At 35.8% G+C, this 19,985-nt stretch overlaps 1 protein-coding gene across 48 annotated transcripts in view; it reads right to left on the reverse strand.

Moving 5' to 3' along the window:
* The window catches only part of LARP1B (La ribonucleoprotein 1B), a 138,610-nt gene that overhangs the window by 87,404 nt on the left and 31,221 nt on the right, over positions 1-19,985 (reverse strand). For 40 of the 48 annotated variants that reach the window (XR_011537176.1, XR_011537175.1, XR_011537174.1 and 37 more), the window contains exons 10-11: positions 19,479-19,651; positions 15,133-15,498 (exon numbers count right to left, since the gene is read on the reverse strand). Coding sequence is in view for 31 of the 48 variants with exons in the window: in XM_070609102.1 (XP_070465203.1) it covers positions 15,133-15,498; positions 19,479-19,651 (539 nt within the window). In the remaining 17 variants the exon portion in view is untranslated. Of the gene's footprint in view, positions 1-15,132; positions 15,512-19,478; positions 19,652-19,985 lie in introns of all 48 variants that reach the window. The other 8 variants (XM_070609108.1, XM_070609105.1, XM_070609103.1 and 5 more) reach the window with 2 other exon arrangements.

Below are 19,985 nucleotides of genomic sequence, written 5' to 3' on the forward strand. Positions count from 1 at the left end.
TATATCTTCTTGATTAATAATATTGAACACCTTTTTACGATTTCAATCATTTGGACTTCCTCTCTTGTCAAATAGTTGTTCATGTCTTATAACGAGTTTTCTACTGAATCGTTTGATTTGTACTTCTTTATACATTTGTTTTACACTAGCTATCAAATCATGAATGGAAACCACCTTTTCTTACTTATGGACTACGCATGCACTGTTTTTGATGTTTAATGAAAAATTCTTTGTGGTGAAGTTTTCGATCTTGTCCTTTAAGACCGTGTTTTGTGTCCACTTAAGAAACTTTTCCTTACTCTGGGATCATGCTTTATGCTTTTGCCCTTCACTGGAATACATTTGAATGATACTATAAGGCAGAGGTCTATAATTTCACTTTTTTCCCCACACAACTTTCCAGCATCATGTATTAAAAATCAGATCTTCTCTTTGCTCTGTAACCCCACCTGTTATTTACCAAATGTGCATATGCGCATGCAGCTGTTTCAGGACTTCCTATTCCATTTCTATGGTCTATCTTATACCTTTAATCTGCTAAAGTTGCTCTGCCTTGAGGAATGTGATGAGTTTCTTGTCTCTTATATTTCCATATAAGTTTAAGAATCAGGGGCCAGCCCCATGGCGGAGTGGTTAAGTTCACACGCTCCGCTTTGGTGGGCTAGGGTTTCGCCAGTTCAGATCCTGGGCACAGACATGGCACCGCTCATCAGGTCATGTTGAGGCAGTGTCCCATACAGCACAACCAGAGGCACTCACAACTAGAATATACAACCATGTAGTACCAGGGGGCTTTCGGGAGAAGAAGAAGAAAAAAAAGATTGGCAACAGATGTTAGCACAGGTGCCAATCTTTAAAAAAAAAATCAGCTTATCACAAAAAAATCTGTTGAAACAGTTTTTGGAATTTGACTTTAGAATCAGTTTGCGGAAAATTACCCTTTACTACATTGGATCTTTCAAACATGAACTCTGGTATTTCTCTCCTTATTTATGTCTTCACTAACACTTTTCAATTATTATCATACTCTCCTTAAAAGTCTGGCGCATCCTATGGCAGGCAAAAGGGCCCCTCAAAGATATCCAGATCCCAATCCCTATAATATGTGATTATGTTAATCACATGGCAAAAAGGACTTTGAGCTGTAACTAAGGTTTCTCATAAGTGACCTTAAGATAGGTAGCTTACTCTGGATTATGCAGAGAACTTTCTCCAACCACAGGCAGGAGATGTAGCAGAAGAAAAAGAGGGAAGCAAAGCAGGGCCCCACCAACTGTTGGTAATTTAGACTGACAATGCAATTTGACCAAGAATGCAGGTGGCCTAAAGGAGCTGAGAGGCTCCAGACAGGAAAAAGGAAATGAGGGACCTCAACTTTACCCACAGCCTCAAGGAACTGAATTCTGCAAACAATGTGAATGAACCTGGAAGTGATTCTCACATAAAACCTCCAGATAAGGCAGGAACACCTGGATTTTAGTCCGAAACTGAAATCCAAAGTTGAGAAACCAACTGAGATCACCTGGAATTCTTATCAACAAAATTAAATAATTACTGATGTTTTAAACTGCCAAATTTGTAGTAATTTCTTATGGCATCCAAGGAAAATACATATTCTTCATGAGTGTTTTATACTATTAGAAAATGGAATCTTAAAAGTTACTATTTCCAACTAACTGCTACTATGTAGAAATTCTCTGGATTCTAAAAATAATTACCCAGAAAACTTATTAAGCACTTACTAACTTTAATCACTCACCCGTAAGATACTTTTGGATTTTCTATTTACATAATCCTAAATTCTTACTTCTTCCTTTCCAGCTCTTATCTTTTTCTTTTTTTCTTTCTTTCTTTTTTGTTTGCCTTACTGGTCTAACAAAGATATCCAATATATTTGATAGATTTGACAGTAAGCATCTTTGTCTTATTCTAATTATAAGAGATTAGCTTCAACAATTCACCATTCAGAATGATCTGTTTGTAGGGGATTTTACAGAAACCCTTTATGAGGCTAAAGATATCCCCCTTTATTCCTATTTAGCTAAAAATAATTTCATGCATGCATGTTGACTTTACCAAATGCACTTTCTGCATTAAAGTGATCACAATCTTCAATCTATTCATGAGAATTGCATTGACTAACCTTTCTAATGTATTAATAACTTGCATTATTGAAATGAAAACTTGGTGTTTTTAAAAAACAGTCCTAGATTTGGTTTGCTAAAAGATTGTTTAGAATATTTAAACCTAGATTACCTCTAATGCTTGACTCACATTCTTGTGAATTTCTCATTCATGTTCTCTTCAGGTTATCAGTATCAAGGTTATGCTCTTCTCATAAAATGAGCGAAGTAGTTCCTCTTTTTCCCACTCATTCACAAATATTTAAGTACTTAGTATTAGCTCTATTCACTGGAAATATTTTTTCATGGCTGGAATCATTCCAATTTTCGGAGAACTTGCTAATAAAGCCAAGTCATATTCGAGTTTGAAAAATTTTTTTAAATGGTTTATAACAACTTATTTTTCAGTCAGTCTTGGTAAGTTAAATATTTTTCTAGAAATCTTTCCTTACGTAAACGTTCAAATTATCAGTCTAAAATACTTCTAAATTTCTCCATGATCAGTAATTACATCCCCATTTTCATTGCAGCTAAAACATGTACATTTTCCTCTTTTTTGTCCTCATACATTTAATCTTTTCAAAGAATTGTGAGTATGGTTAATCCTCTATTCTATTAGACCTAATTACTTAAATTTTGCTATTTATTATTTCCTTCCATATACTTTTAAGGGGGTTTATTTTGCTAATTCTTTTTCTAACTTCTTGAGGGTTTTCTAACTTACGGCTTCTTGAAAGCTAAAGCAGAGTCTATTATTGTTCACAGCCGGCATTCCCTAGATTAGAGGATTAGCATATCCACACCCATTGTAATCACCTTTCATGCCTTTTGAAAATATACATCCCCAGCCCATAGGCTTAGCCATATGATTTGCTTTAGCCAATAGAATGTGAGCAAACGTTTACGTAAAGAACATCTAAGCAGCAATTCTGAATACAATTATACACTTTAGCTCAGCCTCTTGTTCATCCTCTCTACTGTGTGAATGAATGAGCAAGTGCTGATAGGGGCTGCTCTCTCAGCATAAATCCCAAAAATGAGAAAACACCCAGAACAGAGCCAAACACACACAGCTGCAACAGCCAAGCCAAGCCACAGCCACTGTGAAACAATGTGAGAAATTCTTTCTTTAAGCCTTTGAGATCTGGGGCGGGGCAGATTTTATACAGCAAAGAAATATGGGTGCTTGGCTTATTAATTTCAAGCATTTTCTCTAATACTTGCCTTTAAGCCTATCTCTTTAGGTGCACCTCTTAAACTCAGTTATCATTCCACTTAGATTTTCTAATTTTCACTATGATTTCCTCTTTGGTGAGTTATTTAAAATATACCTTTATTCTAAAACATACAGAATTTTAATATTTTATCTTTTTCTCACCCTTATTTTTAAAACATTGTTGATTGGTAAATCTCCATTTGAGCCATTCCTACCATTGGTATTGAGGATGGGGAGAAAAGTCTATTATTTTGCTTTTTAACATTTGTTTATTACTAAACACTAGTAATTCCACTAATAATGTGTTTTATGTACTATCAGCGCTTTGAAATTTGCTTTACAAACCACTGTAGGTCAAAGTACTACAGATTTGCCCAAAAAGAACATGTACTCTGCAGTTGTTAGGTAAAGAGTTGTTACTCAAATTATTATATTTTTAATGTTTGAGTCTTCCTTTACTTAATTTACTTAGGGGGTAAATTAAATAAATATGACTGGATTTGTTCTATCAATTTTTGCTTCACATGTTGGAAGATTTTATACTAAGTACGTTAAATTTTAAATTATACTTTTCTGATGGATTTCTTCACTTCTAATCATTACAAGAGGACATTAGCACCAGGAATTCTTTCAGTGTCTTCAACTCTACTTTGAAAGTCTATTCTGTCTGATATTAATAAATGTACAAGAGCTTCTTTTGGCTTATTTATTTTGTAAGTAGCTGGGTTTTCTTTATAATTTTTATTTTTAATTGGTGTTAAAAATACTTAAAATTTACCATCTTTAAGTGTACAGTTCTGCAGTGTAATATATATTCAGAGTATTGTGGAGACATCCATAATTTTTTTTATTTAGCAAAACTGAAACTCTATACCCCTGAAACAACTCCCCATTTCCCCCTTACCCCCAGCAAGCACGGTTCTAATTTGTTTCTATGAATTTGACTATTTTATTAACTCATATAAGTGGAATCATACAGTATGTCTTTGTGACTTGCTTATGTAGCATGTCCTCAAAGACCATCAATGTTGTAGCATGTGACAGATTTCCTTCTTTTTTAAGGCTGAATAATATTCCATTGTACGTATACACATTTTATTTATCCAGTCATCTCATGATGGACTCCTTAGTTTTTAAGGAACTGCTATACTGTTTTCTATAGCAGCTATACCATTTTATGTTCCCACCAACAACCCACAAGGTTCCTTGTTTTCTCCACATCCTCTCCAACAACTGTTATTTATTGGGTTTTGATTTTTATTTTGAAAGTAGGAATCTCAATGAGTGTGAGGTGCTATCTCATTGTGATTTTGATTTGCATGTCTCTAATGAGTGATGTCGAGCATATTTTCAGGTGCTTATTGGCCATTTGTGCATCATCTTTGGAGAAATGTCTACTGGACTCCTTTGCCCATTTTCTAAACTGAGCTTTTGTTGTTGTTGTTGGATTTATTTATATATTTGAGAATATTAACCTCTTATAAGATATGAAAATATTTTACCCTATTCTGTAGGATGCCTTTTCACTGTTGTGTTTAATACACAGAAGTTTTTCATTTTCATGAATTCCAATTTGTCTATTTTTGTTTATTATCTGTGCTATTGGTGTCATATCCAAGAAACCACTGCCAAATCAAACATCATGAAGCTTCACCCCTATGTTTTCTTCTAGGAGTTTTACAGTTTTAGATCTTAGGTTTAATCTTTAATTAAATTTTTTTACATATGGTGTTAAGGTAATGGTCCAACTTTATTCTTTTTCATATGAATATCCAGTGTCCCCAAAACCATTTGTTGAGATTGTCCCTTCCCCAAGGAGTGGTCTTGGCACCCATCTTGAAAATCACTTGACTGTATAGTCAACTCAAGGGTTTACTTCTGGGCTCTCTAATCTATTCCATTTGTCTATATCTGTCTTTATACCAGTACTACATTGTTTGGATTGCTATAGTTTTGTAATCAGAAGCGTGAGATTTCCAATTTTTTTTTTTTTTAACTGAGAAAGATTCGCCCTGAGCTAACATCTGTTGCCAATCTTCCTCTCTCTTTTTTTTCCCTCCCCAAAGCCCCAATACATAGTTGTATATTCTAGTTGTAGATCCTTCTAGTTCTTCTCTGTGACCCACTGCCATAGCATGGCTACTGACAGACGAGTGGTATGGTTCTGCACCTGGGAACCAAACCCAGAACATCAAAGTGGAGCACACCGGACTTTAACCATTAGGCCAGCAGGGCTGGCTCAACTTTATTCTTCTTTTTAAAGATTGCTTTGGTACTTCAGGGTCCCCTGAGATTCCATATGAATTTTAGTATTGCTTTTCCTATGTCTGTGAAAAATGCCATTGGAATTTTGATAGGGATTACACTAAATCTGCAGATCACACTGGGTAGTATTGACTTCCAATCCATGTACACTGGATGTCTTTCCTTTCCCTTGTTATTTTTTTAAAACGAGTGTTATTAGAGCCAGCCCGGTGGTGCAGCGGTTAGGTTTGCATGTTCCACTTCTCAGTGGCCCGGGGTTCGCCAGTTGGGATCCTGGGTGCAGACATGGCACTACTTGGCAAAAGCCACGCTGTGGTAGGTGTCCCATATATAAAAAAAAGTAGAGGAAGATGGGCTTGGATGTTAGCTCAGGGCCAGTCTTCCTCTGCAAAAAGAGGAGGATTGGCAGCAGTTAGCTCAGGGCTAATCTTCCTCAAAAAAAAAACAAAACAGCTTTATTAAGACATAAATCATATATGGTACAATCAACCCCAGTGTACAATTCAATTGTTTTTAGCATAGTTTTGCAACCATCATCACAATCAATATTACATTTTCATCACAATAAAAAGAAACTCAGCATCCATTAGCAGCCACACTCTATTTCCTCCCAACTTCCTCCCCAGGCAACTACCAATCTAATTTTTTTTCTGTTCTGGACATTTCATATAAACAGAATCATACAATATGTGGTACTTTATTACTGGCTTCTTTTACTTAGTACAATGTTTTCATGTTGAACATCTATCAGGAAATTCATTTCTTTCTACTGCCAAATAATACTTCATTGTATGGTTATACCACCTTTTATGTATCCATTCATCAGTTCATGAACATTTGAGTTCTCTCCACTTTCATAATGCTGCAATGAACATTTGGGTACAAGTTTTCGTGTGGACATAATTTGTCATTTCTCTTGTGTATATAGTTAAGAGTGGAATTCCAGGGTCATATGATAACTCTGTTTAAACTTTTGAGAACTGCCAGACTGCTTTGGAAAGCAGTCGGATCATTTTACATTCTCATGAGAAGTCTATGAGGATTCCTATTTCTGCCCATCATTGACAATAATTGTGAGTGCATCTTTTTGATTACAGTCATTCTAGTAAGTATGGGGTGATATCTCATTGCAATTTTGGTTTTTCACTTCCCTGGTGGCTAATGATGTCAACCAACTTTCCATGGGCTTAATAGCCATTTGTATATCTTCTCTGGAGAAATATCTATTCAGATTCTTTGCTTATTTTATAACCAGGTTATTCATATTATTATTATTGAGTTGTAATAATAAAGAGTTCTTTATATATTATAAATACAAGTCCTTTATTAAATATGTAATTTACAAATATTTTCTCCTTTTTGTTTTTGGTTAGTAGACTTTTTAGAGTAGTTTTATCTTCATGGCAAAATTATGTGAAAAGTGCAGAGTTCCCATATACCCTATACCCTCCCACAGACACAGCCTCCCCACTATCAACATCCTGAACCAAATGTTACATTTGTTACAACTGAGGAACCTACACTGACACATTATTATCACCAAAGTCCATAGTTTACATAGGTCTCATTCTTAGTATTGTACATCCCACAGGTTTTGATATATGTATAATGACATGCTTCCATTATTATACTATCATACAGAATAGCTTCACTGCCCTAAAAATCCTCTGTTCTGCCTATTCATCCCTCCCTCTCCTCCCAACCTCCCAATCACTGATCTTTTTACTGTCTTCATAGTTTTATTTTCCAGCATGTCAAATAGTTGGAATTATACATACAGTATGGAGCCTTTTCAGATTGCATTCTTTCACCTAGTAATACGCATTTAAGGTTCCTCCATGTCTTTTCGTGGCTTGATCGCTTGTTTCTTTTTAGCACTGTGTAATATTCCATTGTCTGGACATACCAGTTTATTTATCCATTCACCTACTGAAGGACACCTTGGTTGCTTCCAAGTTTTGGCAATTATGAATAAAGCTGCTGTAAACATTCATGTGCAGATTTTTGTGTGGACATAAGTTTTCAGCTCCTTTGGGTAAGTACCAAAGAGGGTGACTGTATGTTAAGAATATGTCTAGCTTTGTAAGAAACTACCAAACTGTCTTCCAAAGTGGCTGTACCATTTTGCATTCCCATCACCAAAGAATGACAGCTCATGTTACTCCACATCCTCACCAGCATTTGGTTTTGTCAGTCTTCTGGATTTTGGTCTTCTAAAAGGTGTAATGGTATCTCATTGTTTTAATTTGCATTTCCCTGATGGCATATGATATAGAGTATCTCTTCATATACTTATTTGCCATCCGTATGTCTTTTTTGGTGAGATGTTTATTCAGGTCTTTGGCCCATTTTTTAATTGGGTTGTTTTCATATTGTTGAGTTTTAAGAGTTCTTTGTATAATTTGGATAATAGTCCTTTATCAAATGTGTCTTTTGCTAATACTTTCTGCCATTAGGTGGCTTCTCTTCCCATTCTTAATGATGTCACTAGCTGAGCAGAAGTTTTTCTTTTTCTTTTCTTTTTTTTTTTACTGAGGAAGATTTGCTCTGAGCTAACATCTGTGCCAATCTTCCTCTACTTTGTATGTGTGCTGCCACCACAGCATGGCCGCTGACAAGTGGGATAGGTCCATGGCAAGGAACTGAACCCAGGCTGCTGAAGCGGAGGATGCCAAACTTAACTTATAGGCCACAGGGCCAGCTCCCAGAAACATTTCATTTTAATGAAATCCAACATCAGTTCTTTCCTTCATTGATTGTACTATTGGCGTGACATCTAAAAAGTTATCGCAAACCCAGGATCATCTAGATTTTCTCTTATATTATCTTCTAGGAGTTTTATAGTTTTGTGTTTTACGTTTGGATCTGTGATCCATTTTGAGTTAATTTTTTTTTTTTAAAGATTTTATTTTTTCCTTTTTCTCCCCAAAGCCCCCCGGTACACAGTTGTATATCCTTTGTTGTGGGTCCTTCTAGTTGTGGCATGTGAGACGCTGCCTCAGTGTGGTCTGATGAGCAGTGCCATGTCCGCGCCCAGGATTCGAACCAACGAAACACTGGGCCGCCTGCAGCGGAGCGCGTGAACTTAACCACTCGGCCACGGGGCCAGCCCCCATTTTGAGTTAATTTTTGTGAAAAGATTTAAGGTCTGTCTCTAGATTTTTTTTGCATGTGGATGTCCAGTTGTTCCATCACCATTTACTGAGAAGACTATATTTTCTCCATTGTATTGCCTTTGCTCTTTTGTCAAAGATCAGTTTACTATGTTTTTCGAGGCCTATTTCCAGGTTCTCTTTGGCTCTACTGATCTATTTGCCTGTTCTTTCACCAATACCACTGTCTTGATCACTGTAGCTTTTAGCAACTCTTGAAGTTGGGTAGTATCAGTCCTCTATTCTTCTCCTTCAACAGTGACTGGTCATTCTGGGTCTTTTGCCTCTCCACATAAATTTTAGAATAAGTTTGTCAATATCCACAAAATAAATTCCTGAAATCTTGATTGGAATTGCATTTTATCTATAGATCAAGCTGGGGAGAACAGACAATATTGAGTCTTCCTATTCATGAATATGGGATATCTCTCATTTATTTTGTTCTTCTTAGACTTCTTTCATCAGAGTTATAGTATTCCTCATATAGATCCTGTATATATTTTCTTAGATTTATACCTCAGTATCTCATTTTTGGGGGTGCTAATGGAAATGGTATTGTGGGTGTCTTTTTATTGTCCTTTCAGTTTCTTCACTGTATCCTTTCTCACTAAAATATTTAAAATTTTTTGATGAATTTATTTCTTTTCTTTTGCTGCTTGTGCTACTGGTGTCATTCATGTAAGAAATCACTGTCAAACACATAGTCATAGAGATTTTCTACTGTTTTCTTGCAAGAGTTTTATACTCATTTTGAGTTAATTTTGTACATGGTGAGTTAGGGTGGCATCTAACTTATTCTTTCAGATGTGGATACCCACTTGCTCTAAGGCCACTTGTTGAAAAAGACTATTCTTTCCCTATTGAACGCTTTAGATACTTTTGCCGAAAGTCAGTTGACCACAGACACATGGGTTTATTTCCAGACTGTCAATTCTCTTCCATTGATCGGTATATCTACGCTTAATCTAGTACCAACAGTGTCTTAATGTAAGGACTGTGTATGAATCCTTCAACTTTGTTCTTTTTTGAGATTGTTTTGGCTATTCTAGGTTCCCTGAATTGCTATATGAATTTCAGATCAGCTTGCCCATTTCTGCAAAGAGGCCATTTAGGATATTGATAGGGGTTACATTAAATCTGTAGATTGATTCTGGTTGGTTACTACTCTATGGTATATATTTTTCCAATCTTTTCCTTTCAATCTTTTTGTTTCCTTATTTTTTTGGTGTGTTACATGTAAATAACTGGCTGTATTTACATACACTCACAATATTTACCCATTTTGGCTACTTAAATATTTGGATTCAAATCTACCACCTTATTTTTGTGCTGGAAGCCCCCTTTCCCTTTTTTCTTGTCTTACATTTTTCCTTTCTCCTGGTTTCAAGGTTATTCCTGTAATTTTATTTTTAAATAGGTATTCTTCAAACTGCAACATGAAAACCTTAAAAACTAAAATTAATCAATAGCTTCTTTCCAAACACAAAAGTAACTTTAAATATTATTTACTTATTGTTCTCTCCCAGTTTGTGTTGTTATATTAAATCTGTAACATATAGTTATTGTTTTATACAGTTAATATTTATTTAGATTTATTCACATATTTATCACTTGCTTTGCTCTGCAGTCCTTTCTGTATCTTTGGCATCTGGAATCACTTTTACTCTACCTTTGGAATTTCCTTTGATAAGGCTCTGCTGGTTGCAATTTCTCTCGTTATATTTCACCCTTTTACTTGAACGATTTTTTTTTCTTTTTTCTTTTTCTTTTTTTTTTTTTGAGGAAGACTGGCCCTGAGCAAGCATCCGTGCCCATCTGCCTCTACTTTATATGTGGGATGCTTGCCACAGCATGGCTTGCCAAGCAGTGCCATGTCCACACCCGGGATCTGAACCGGAGAACCCTGGGCCACCAAAGCAGAACATGTGCACTTAACTGCTGCACCTCCAGGCCGGCCACTTGAACGATATTTTTGCAAGACATATAATTACAGGTTGATAGTTATTTTCCCTTGGTATATTAACACTATCATTCCATTATCTGTTGCATTCAACTGTTACTGGTGGGAAGTCAGCTGTCCAATCACTCTTCTTTCTTTGAAAGTAATCTGCCTTTCTACCCTGGCTGCTCTACTCTGGTATCTCTCCCTCAGTTCAGAAAAGATCCTAGCTGTTACCTCTTAAAATACTGACTCTGCCCCATTTTCTCTCTCCTTTCCTTCTGGAACTGACTAAATGTCTATCTTATACCATGTTTATCACTCTATATTCCACATTTCTTGCTTGCTTTTTACTTTTTAGGGAAAAAAATTATTATTTTATAATAAAATCAACTAGATGTTAAATTACACAACTTGGTTTGAAATGTACCAAATAATACAGCAAAGACTGTCTAGCATATCAGTCTATACCCTCTTTTACACATTCTCTCTCTTTGCCTCTCTGTACTGATTTCTGAATAGTTTCTTATAAACTGTCTTCCAATTCACTGATTCTCTAATTGTATTTAATCTGCTATTAATCCCTTCAATTGACTGAGTTCTTAATTTCAAACTTAACTGTCTTTACTTCCAAAAGTTCTAGGAAAGTTATTCTTTAGAATTTCTTCTTCCCTACACATATTTTTATTTATTTAAAAATAGTAAGCATAGTTACTCGATATTCTGGTTAATAATTCTACTATCTAAGTTATTTCATGGTATGGTTTTGCTGTCTGTTGCTTTTGCTCATTCTCACATGTGGTACCTTATTTCCTTATTTGATTATCAACTTTGTGAGCTGCTCACTTTCCTTATAAAATAATTTGAGTAAATCCTTTGAAGTCTAGCACAAAGGTGAATGTCTTAACAAAGGAACTACATTTGCTTCTGCTAGGTTTCTGGGAAATTAACAGGCCACAATCACTTTAAATTTACAACTAATGGTTACTTTAGTCACTCAATGTGAATTTGGGTTGCATGATTATAACTTCTAATCCAATTTTTCCCCCTTATTCTGCTCAGCACAAGTAGGGAAATATTCTCTGTAGTCCCCAAGAGGAGCAGATGAGAGACAAAGTTCTCTTTCACTGAGGGTATATTTCTTTTGGGTACCAATTTAATGAGAAAAGGACTCCTGTTGGAATACCCAACTATGGCTGGACCCTAGGTTTGTGTCTTTTATCCCTATATTTTGAGTGCCTTTTGCAAAGCAGAACTCCTCATACTCCCAAAATTCCAAAATAGTCTCCAGGGTAAAACTGGTTTCAATACTTCACTTCTCTGTGGTTTTATTCTGAGAATAACTTAACTTGCAGGTCTTCAAGGACTTTAAGGAGATGTTTTCTCATCTATTAATTGCCTGCTTTAGTTGTCTTCAGTAGTAAGGACATGCCAGAAACAGAAAGCCTATCTATACTCACTCTTTGGTGCAGTTCAACATACCTTCTGGATCCAGCAAACTCCTTTTGCAAAGTCAGAAATGACCAAACTACCCTATCAATTCAGCATTCTCTTTATTTACGTCTAACTCAATCTTCCCAGTTTCTAACACATCTGATTATTCTCTCCTCTTGAAGCCAGTTTTTTGCTTCCACAACCCACCCCTTTCCCATACAGCTTCTAAATGATCATTCCTCAGGGCTCAGATCTGGATCTTCTCATGGGTACATTTCCTCTACCACCAATATATCTTAAATTATCAACATCCATCTCTTAGAATACTTTAATAGCCTCCCAATTGGATTTCTTCTGCCACTCTTGTCCCCATCTAATCCATTCTCTGCCTTAGTAACCAGAGTGATCTTTTAAAAATAAAAATTAGACCATGTCCCATTGTCTGTGTAAAACCCTTCAAGGTACTGCATTTGAACTTTAAATTCCAATCTACTTAACGTGGCCCACAAAACCCTGTATGATCAGACTCCTGCTTATATCTCCAATCTGTCCTCTTATATAACACTATAAGCAAATTGACTTTTTTTCAGTTCCTCAAACACATCAAATTCTTTCCCACCTCAGATCCCTGACACTTGCTGTTCCCTCTTCCTAGAAAATGGTTTACCTGCTCTTTGCATGGTTCATTCTTACTCATACTTCAGAGCTCGCCATAATTGTGACTTTCTCACAGGCACTCCCTGACAATCCAATCCAACAGCATCCTGTTCCTTTTGTTTAGAACATTTATCATAATGTGTGATTAACTACTTCTTATGAGTTTATTTTAATGTCTGTCCTCCCAATTATCTGTAAGAACCAGGCATGTAGAAACTCTACTGTGATCTTCCCATTTCATGCCTAGCACAGTGTCTGGCACATAGCAGGAGTTCAATTAAACATATATTAAGTGATTGATTTCTCTCCCTTTAAGCAGACCCACAAGAAAAGAACAATTCTAATCAGAAATTACGTGTTGAACACAGAATTAGAAACAAGGAGAATAAGCTAGGTGATAGGAACATACACATGGACCAAGCTAAAATAAGACACACTTACGAATAGACCCATAATGTTTACAGCCATATAGCCAAGATTATTTATCTCCAATATTTAATGAATAAGGCAGATGCTGGTTTTTAAGTACCTCAATATATGGTTTTTTTAATTACTGTTGTCTACCCTTTAGTTAAAGCAAATAATCACCTACAAATAGCATATGTTTCTCAAAATGGTGGCTTGAAATTCCATTATTTGGAACTCTGAAAACATTTTCCCTCAGAACCAATATCATACACAGTGGTTAGGTTCCTTTGGTTAGTTCATAATGTTTAATCCATAATTCATTTTTCCATTTTAACAAATATGAATTGAGCACTACTTTGTGCCAGGAACTGTTCTAGTACTGGAGATACAGTAGTGCACAAAATAACACCAAAATTCCTATTTTCACAGATCTTACATCCATGTGATCAAAACAGAAAAGGGGTGCAATATACAGAATGGTAGATGGTGAAGAACAACACAGGGCAGAGGGACAGGGAATGTAGGGAGTACAATTTTAATCTATTATTAATTGAATTTATTTCCATCTCTTTCTGATCCAAAAAGGATTTAAGTTAGCTATTACTTACAGAACCTAAGCACCACAAACAAAATAACAACATTTACCCGAGGAAAGACTTTCAATCAAGAAACTTTATAAAAGCTACCATACCCCGAGGCAGGGTCTCCAGAAAGGCAGTAGCTAGAGAAGGTAAGAGGGTGAAAGCAGTGATGGAAATTCCAGGAAGAAAAGAGATGAAGACTCAAGAAGGAAAGCACACTTCTTGTCGATGATGTGAACCTCCATGGACAGCCTGTCCCCTCTATCCAACCACTAGTTGGTCAGCTTTTCTTTCTACAACTATAACTATTTCTGACCAAGATCTCTTTCTTATTTGGCATATTATAGTTATGTAACTTTTCCCTCGTTATTCTATCGCCAAATCAAATATTTAACTTTTAGGGTTTTCTAATCAATTTAATGACAGGAAAGATCCCTTTTAATCCCTACCTGTATCATTAAAATTCCTATCAAAGGAATAAAGACAGCCAGTAGACTACTCTAGCGCTTTCATATTTTACCCTAATAACTGCAATAGGTATCAATAGGGATGAAATGCAAGAAGATAAAAAATTGGAACAAGGTTTCAAACAGCATCCCTAGCACCATAGTAATGACTGGACAAAGAGAGACAATCAGCCAGTTTAACCTTCTATACGTGTCCACAACCAGTTCCACTACCACGGGGCACGCGCGCACCACAGACTAAGGCAAGAAGGACAAAATGGGGCAACAAAAGCAGTAACCCCCCCCTCTAAAGCCCTGCTCATATAGCTGAAGTGATTATAGCCGGGTAAGGAGTAAGCCTGTCCATAGCTTCAGTTTTTATTCCTTTTTTATGAGAAAGGGGCTTCTTATTATTTTCACCTGAAAAAGCCAAGGGTTTTAGTCAGTGAGTGCTAATATTTTTTTGTAATTAAAGTATCAATTTCATTGTCACTTTAATAAAATAAAATTACCTCTCAGGTTGTGACTATCAGATATTTCTGAGAATTTTTCAAATTAAATATAATTTATTTATAATCAAAATTTCATGGGGCCAACCCAGTGGTATAGTGGTTAAGTTCACATACTCCACTTTGGTGGCCCAGGATTTCCAGGTTCAGATGCCAGGCATGGACTTAGCACAGCTCGTGAAACCACACTGTGATGGCATCACAGATAAAATAGAGGAAGATTGGCAGAGATGTCAGCTAAGGGCCAATTTTCCTCAAGCAAAAAGAAGAAGGTTGGCAACAGATCTTCCTCACACACACAAAAAAAATTCATGAAATAAAGCCTCAAGTTTAGGAAAATATAAACAACAACACACAATCAAAACATAGTATCAGCAGAAAGAGTTGTCCAGAAATAATTACCTTTATGGCTGTGTGTTTGTTTTCATCTTCTTCCATCCACAGATCCTGTTCATAATAATATAAGCCATCATTGATAACTTTAGCAAGCTCAGATGTAATTTTTGCCCGAGACATATGGTTGCCCGTTGGATCTCCTCCAGGATGTTTTCTCATGTAAGGTGGTGTCTGAGTTACAATCAAAATCTTGTTTAAATCCTGGTCATCAATTTCATAATCTGAATCATTATCAGACCAACCAGTAAATGTGTTTTTTCGTGCTTCTATGTGTTCCATCTCTTCATCAAACAAAAAATCAAGTTCTTCTTGTTCTTCTTCATCTGGAGGATACAGTTGATTTGCTCCCTCTTCAGGTAGAGATGTCGATTCCTGAAGGAAGAAACTGCTATTTTGTATAAAAACTTTTCTATCACTTTAAAAATTAATGTTACACGTAAGTAATATCAAGCTTGTATGCTCAATGACCAGTTTAGGAGGCAAATTATAAAAGAAAATCAAGCCAGTATTATTCTGGCCCAATAAAAATAAAGTAAGTGTTAAACACTAAGTTTAAAAGACTAAAGAAAAACACAAAGCTGAGTAAAAGAAGGATTATATTAAACACTCCTTTATTTTTTAATTTTTCTGAGGAAGATTAGCCCTGAGCTAACATCTGCCAATGCTCCTCTTTTTGCTGAGGAAGACTGGCCCTGAGCTAACATCCGCGCCCATCTTCCTCTACTTTACATGTGGGACACCTACCACAGCATGGCTTGCCACGCGGTGCCATGTCCGCAACCGGGATCCAAACGGGCGAACGCCGGGGCGCCAAAGCAGAACATACGCACTTAACCACTGCACCACCGGGCCAGCCCCTAAACACTCCTTTAGAGTTAGAATAGTCCTTAGCTCATCCATCATAACACACCAACTTGTTTTATGGACGAGGGAAAAAAAGGCCTAGGGATGTGATACTACTTGCCCACAATTTCAGAATTAGTCAGGACCAGAACAAGCAAGATCTTCTGACTTCCAGATTCAATGATCTTCTCTAGTCTGAACACTTTTTACCTCACAATTATATTAATACCATTAGGAAACTAATACCACAGTTTCCTAGCTAATCCTCAGGCCCTCCTCACCCCCATTCAATGTGGCCCAGTTTTCATGTTAATCATTGAATTTCTACACTCCCTGGAAAATTTAAAATAGCTTCCTACTGGGTGACATAAGTCCAAACCTTTAGATCCTAGATCCTCTAAAATCTAACCTAGTCTAGATTTCCAAAACTTTCAACACAAGGAAATAGATTTCTCAACGCTGTCATCTTCTCAACCCTTCCTCTGATCTCTCCTTATCCTTCAGCAAACGCTAACTCTCCTATGTCCAGAATAAAACAATCCCCCTCTTTCAGAACTCCTATTCATGTAGATCTATATTCATTCATTCACTCAGTAACTATCTGGGTCCTCACTGTGAGCAAGCACTGTTCTAGGAAGGGTATACAGTAATAAATAAAACAATAACTCTGCCCTGATGGAGCTAACATTCTAATAAATAGAAGGCTGTCCATGATGTTTTTACTAAAAAAAAAAAGTAAGTTTTAACCCACTGTGAATATATTTAAAAGCAAAAACTATATGTCTTGTTATTCACATCTGCAAGTACATGGAAACAATCTGAGAATAAACACCAAGCTGTTAATAATGGTAAACCCTGGACAGAGCCTTTTATTTTTTACTTTACATCAGTTATATTTAAATTTGTTTCAAACATAAAATTTTTTGTAATTTGTGAGTAAGACACAATTAATTAAGAGATCTGTGGTTGAACATGACTTGACTGAGCATACTTATTTGCAGTAACAATAAGCAGTAAGAAAAGAATAAATCATATCAATATGAAAACAAGTATTACTATCAAAAGATCAGAAATGTTTATGACTTTCTGGAAAGTAGAAAACAAGTGAGACTGTACTGATAATAAACAAAACTAGAGGAAATATCAATCTAGAACCTATATAAAGAAAGGCGGCAGGGAAGGCAGACATCATTGGTCCCACTCGTGTTATAGAAACATTTGAGACAGTAGGTACAAGAGCAGGAATGGACTATGTGATAGCAATCATAATAGATATTTGGAAAACCAATTATAGGACACAGCTAGAACAGTTAACCCCACACCCTTATCTAAGAATATGAAGCTATAAAATCTGCTCCCACCTAAAAGCCCACTATTGCTTTCTAAACAAAGTGCAAGATTTGCCCCTAAGGGAGGGCTTATGTTTTAGGAGCTGGAGAGAGGTTGAACACATCCTAGTGTTTAAAGAGAGCTAGAGGGAAAAAAGATAAGGTAATTTTATCAATGAATTACTAAGGAATTCTACCTCCCAGAGAAAAGTTCTCCTTATTTAACAATTCTGGAAATCCAGAACCAGCATGACTATTCTCTTCCTAGGTCTAGAAGTCCAAGTCCATAGGCCCTTTACACTTAACAAAAAGTTTGCAATCATACCTCAGAGTCACGAAAATGGCTCTCTGGATGAGCAGATCTATGAGGCCACAAAAGAAATCCACACTGATTTACCAATACTAATATGAACTATCAACCAAAGATCACCAGATACTAAGGGCTGATCATCACCCTAAAACAGAAAGACTTTAAAAAAGATTGATGGAAATATCAGAACAGAATCTTTTTTAAATCCTCAACTCCAGAACAACAGTAGCCAGATGATCAATTCAGGAGGTCCAACGTCAGACAAAAAGGAATACCAAAAGTTGAAAAAAAGAGAAACATTAGTTTCTCCAAAATAAAGGACATGCATGCTCGACAAAATGAATAAAATAGACCAACTCCAAGGTATATCATCTGAAATATCAAGAGCGGAGATGAAGAAATAATCTTAAAAGCCTCAACAACAACAACAAAAATCACTTCATACAAAAAAATCTGAAGGGCCTGAATTCCATAAGAGGAAAACCGACCAAGAGGACAGTAGAAAAATGCTTTCAGATTTCTAGGAAAAAACGCTATCTGCCCACGATTTCTATACCCACTCTAGAATGTATATTTTAAAAAGATCATTTTTTTTAAAGTATGTTGGCTATGTTGTCAATAACTAACCTACCTCAGCAGGTATTTCTGAAATATCTAGGCCCCCACAACCTACAGTTCATCTTTCCTCCAGGCAAGATCTTTATTCTGTACTATGAGAATACATTTCAGATACTATTAATGGTAACAGCGTTCTTTGGCTATAAAACTGAAAGGCCCTAGATTTTCACAATTCTCTTTCCACTTCTAAAATCAGATTCTATCACCAATTTGCTGGCCCTAGACAGCACAATCCAGTACTTACCCTTCCAAACACTTTTTTCATCAAATCAAAGATGCTAACAATTTTAAGATGAACCATTATTTTAAAAGAAATGTTGACGTGAAGACTTTTAAATATGGAGGTAAAAATGTAGATCTTGGAATAAATGAAATATGGTACAATTTTTTTACCAGTGAGTCCAGCACACTAACCTCCCTAGTTATCCAGGTTTGCCATGACAAATATATCATGAACAAATTAATCAGGAACTTTAGAAAATCTTGTTTTGAGAAAGCTGCTTTAGGCTTTTAAAATGCCCCTGGAGCAAGAAAAACTCTTATCAAGATTTAAATATGCTATGTTTAACCACCAATGCTAATTAAAAAGTTATTTTTGATCAGGATTTCTCAAACTCAGCACTGTTGACATGTTGAGCTTGATAATTCTTTGCTGTGTATGTGACAGGGGGATACCTGTGCACTGTAGGATGTTTAGCAGCATCCCTGGCCTCCAGTCACAAGATGCAGGAGCATTCTCAGTTGTAACAATGAAAAATCTAGAAAAAGTTCTATCACAAGGATCTTTCCTACTGTTTCATAACCACATCCATCTCACTCCCTCATGTGCCTCCAAGAAATCAATCCTCTTTTCCTCTTCTATTGTACACTAAATCATTATATATTAATCTGTTATGTACCCTTTACAAATAATTAACAAGGATACAAATAATATAACAAGATTATAAATTCAAATTTTAAAAAGATTATTGTCAGCTTTAAAAAAACAAGTATTATTCAAATTTAGTCACAAGTAAAAAGGCTAAAATATTCTTAAATCATATTCAGAAATAAAAGATAAAATTTAAAAATTGACACAATATAACATTTTCAACTACTGAGTAACCCGTAAGTTTTTAGTGAAGGCCAATGGTTCCAATTTTTACAATTTTTTTAAACCTTTCCAAATTTGATTCATACACCTAACAGAAAATACACTGGCCTTACACTCCAACCAAGAGATATCACTCTTCACTTAGTTTACAACAACTTACCCTCAATTTCACTGAGGATGGATGATGTCTCTTTTTGACTTCTATCCAGTGTTCTGAGTCCAAGTCAGGCAAACTGGTAGACAAACCTCTAGACATTGCTTGAAGATTACTTGTGTCAGTATTTTTCTTTGGGTTCAGTGGACTTCCAATTCTTGGAGAATTTGGGGCAGACTCTAAAATGTTAAGTTCTATAGTTAAAATAATGGTCCTCTTACTTAGAAAATACTTTTTTTCTTCTTGGGCTTTTTTTTTTTTTCCCACAAAAACATGATAAATCAATCACAGTTATAACCTTTCTGATGGTTTTCAAACCTTAAGAACTTGTAAGATATATCTGACTGAAAACAATGAATAACAAATAAATGTCACCAACCCTTACACAGACCACATTCACTCAAACTCAAACTTCTGAGGAATATCAATGAGAGTCACTTACTAATGATGACAATATATCTATGTTGGAGCCAATTCTATGTGAAATCTTAAGATTAAAATCTATTAATTAAA

This window comes from Equus przewalskii, chromosome 2 (genome assembly GCF_037783145.1).
Source record: "Equus przewalskii isolate Varuska chromosome 2, EquPr2, whole genome shotgun sequence".
NCBI lineage: Eukaryota > Metazoa > Chordata > Mammalia > Perissodactyla > Equidae > Equus > Equus przewalskii.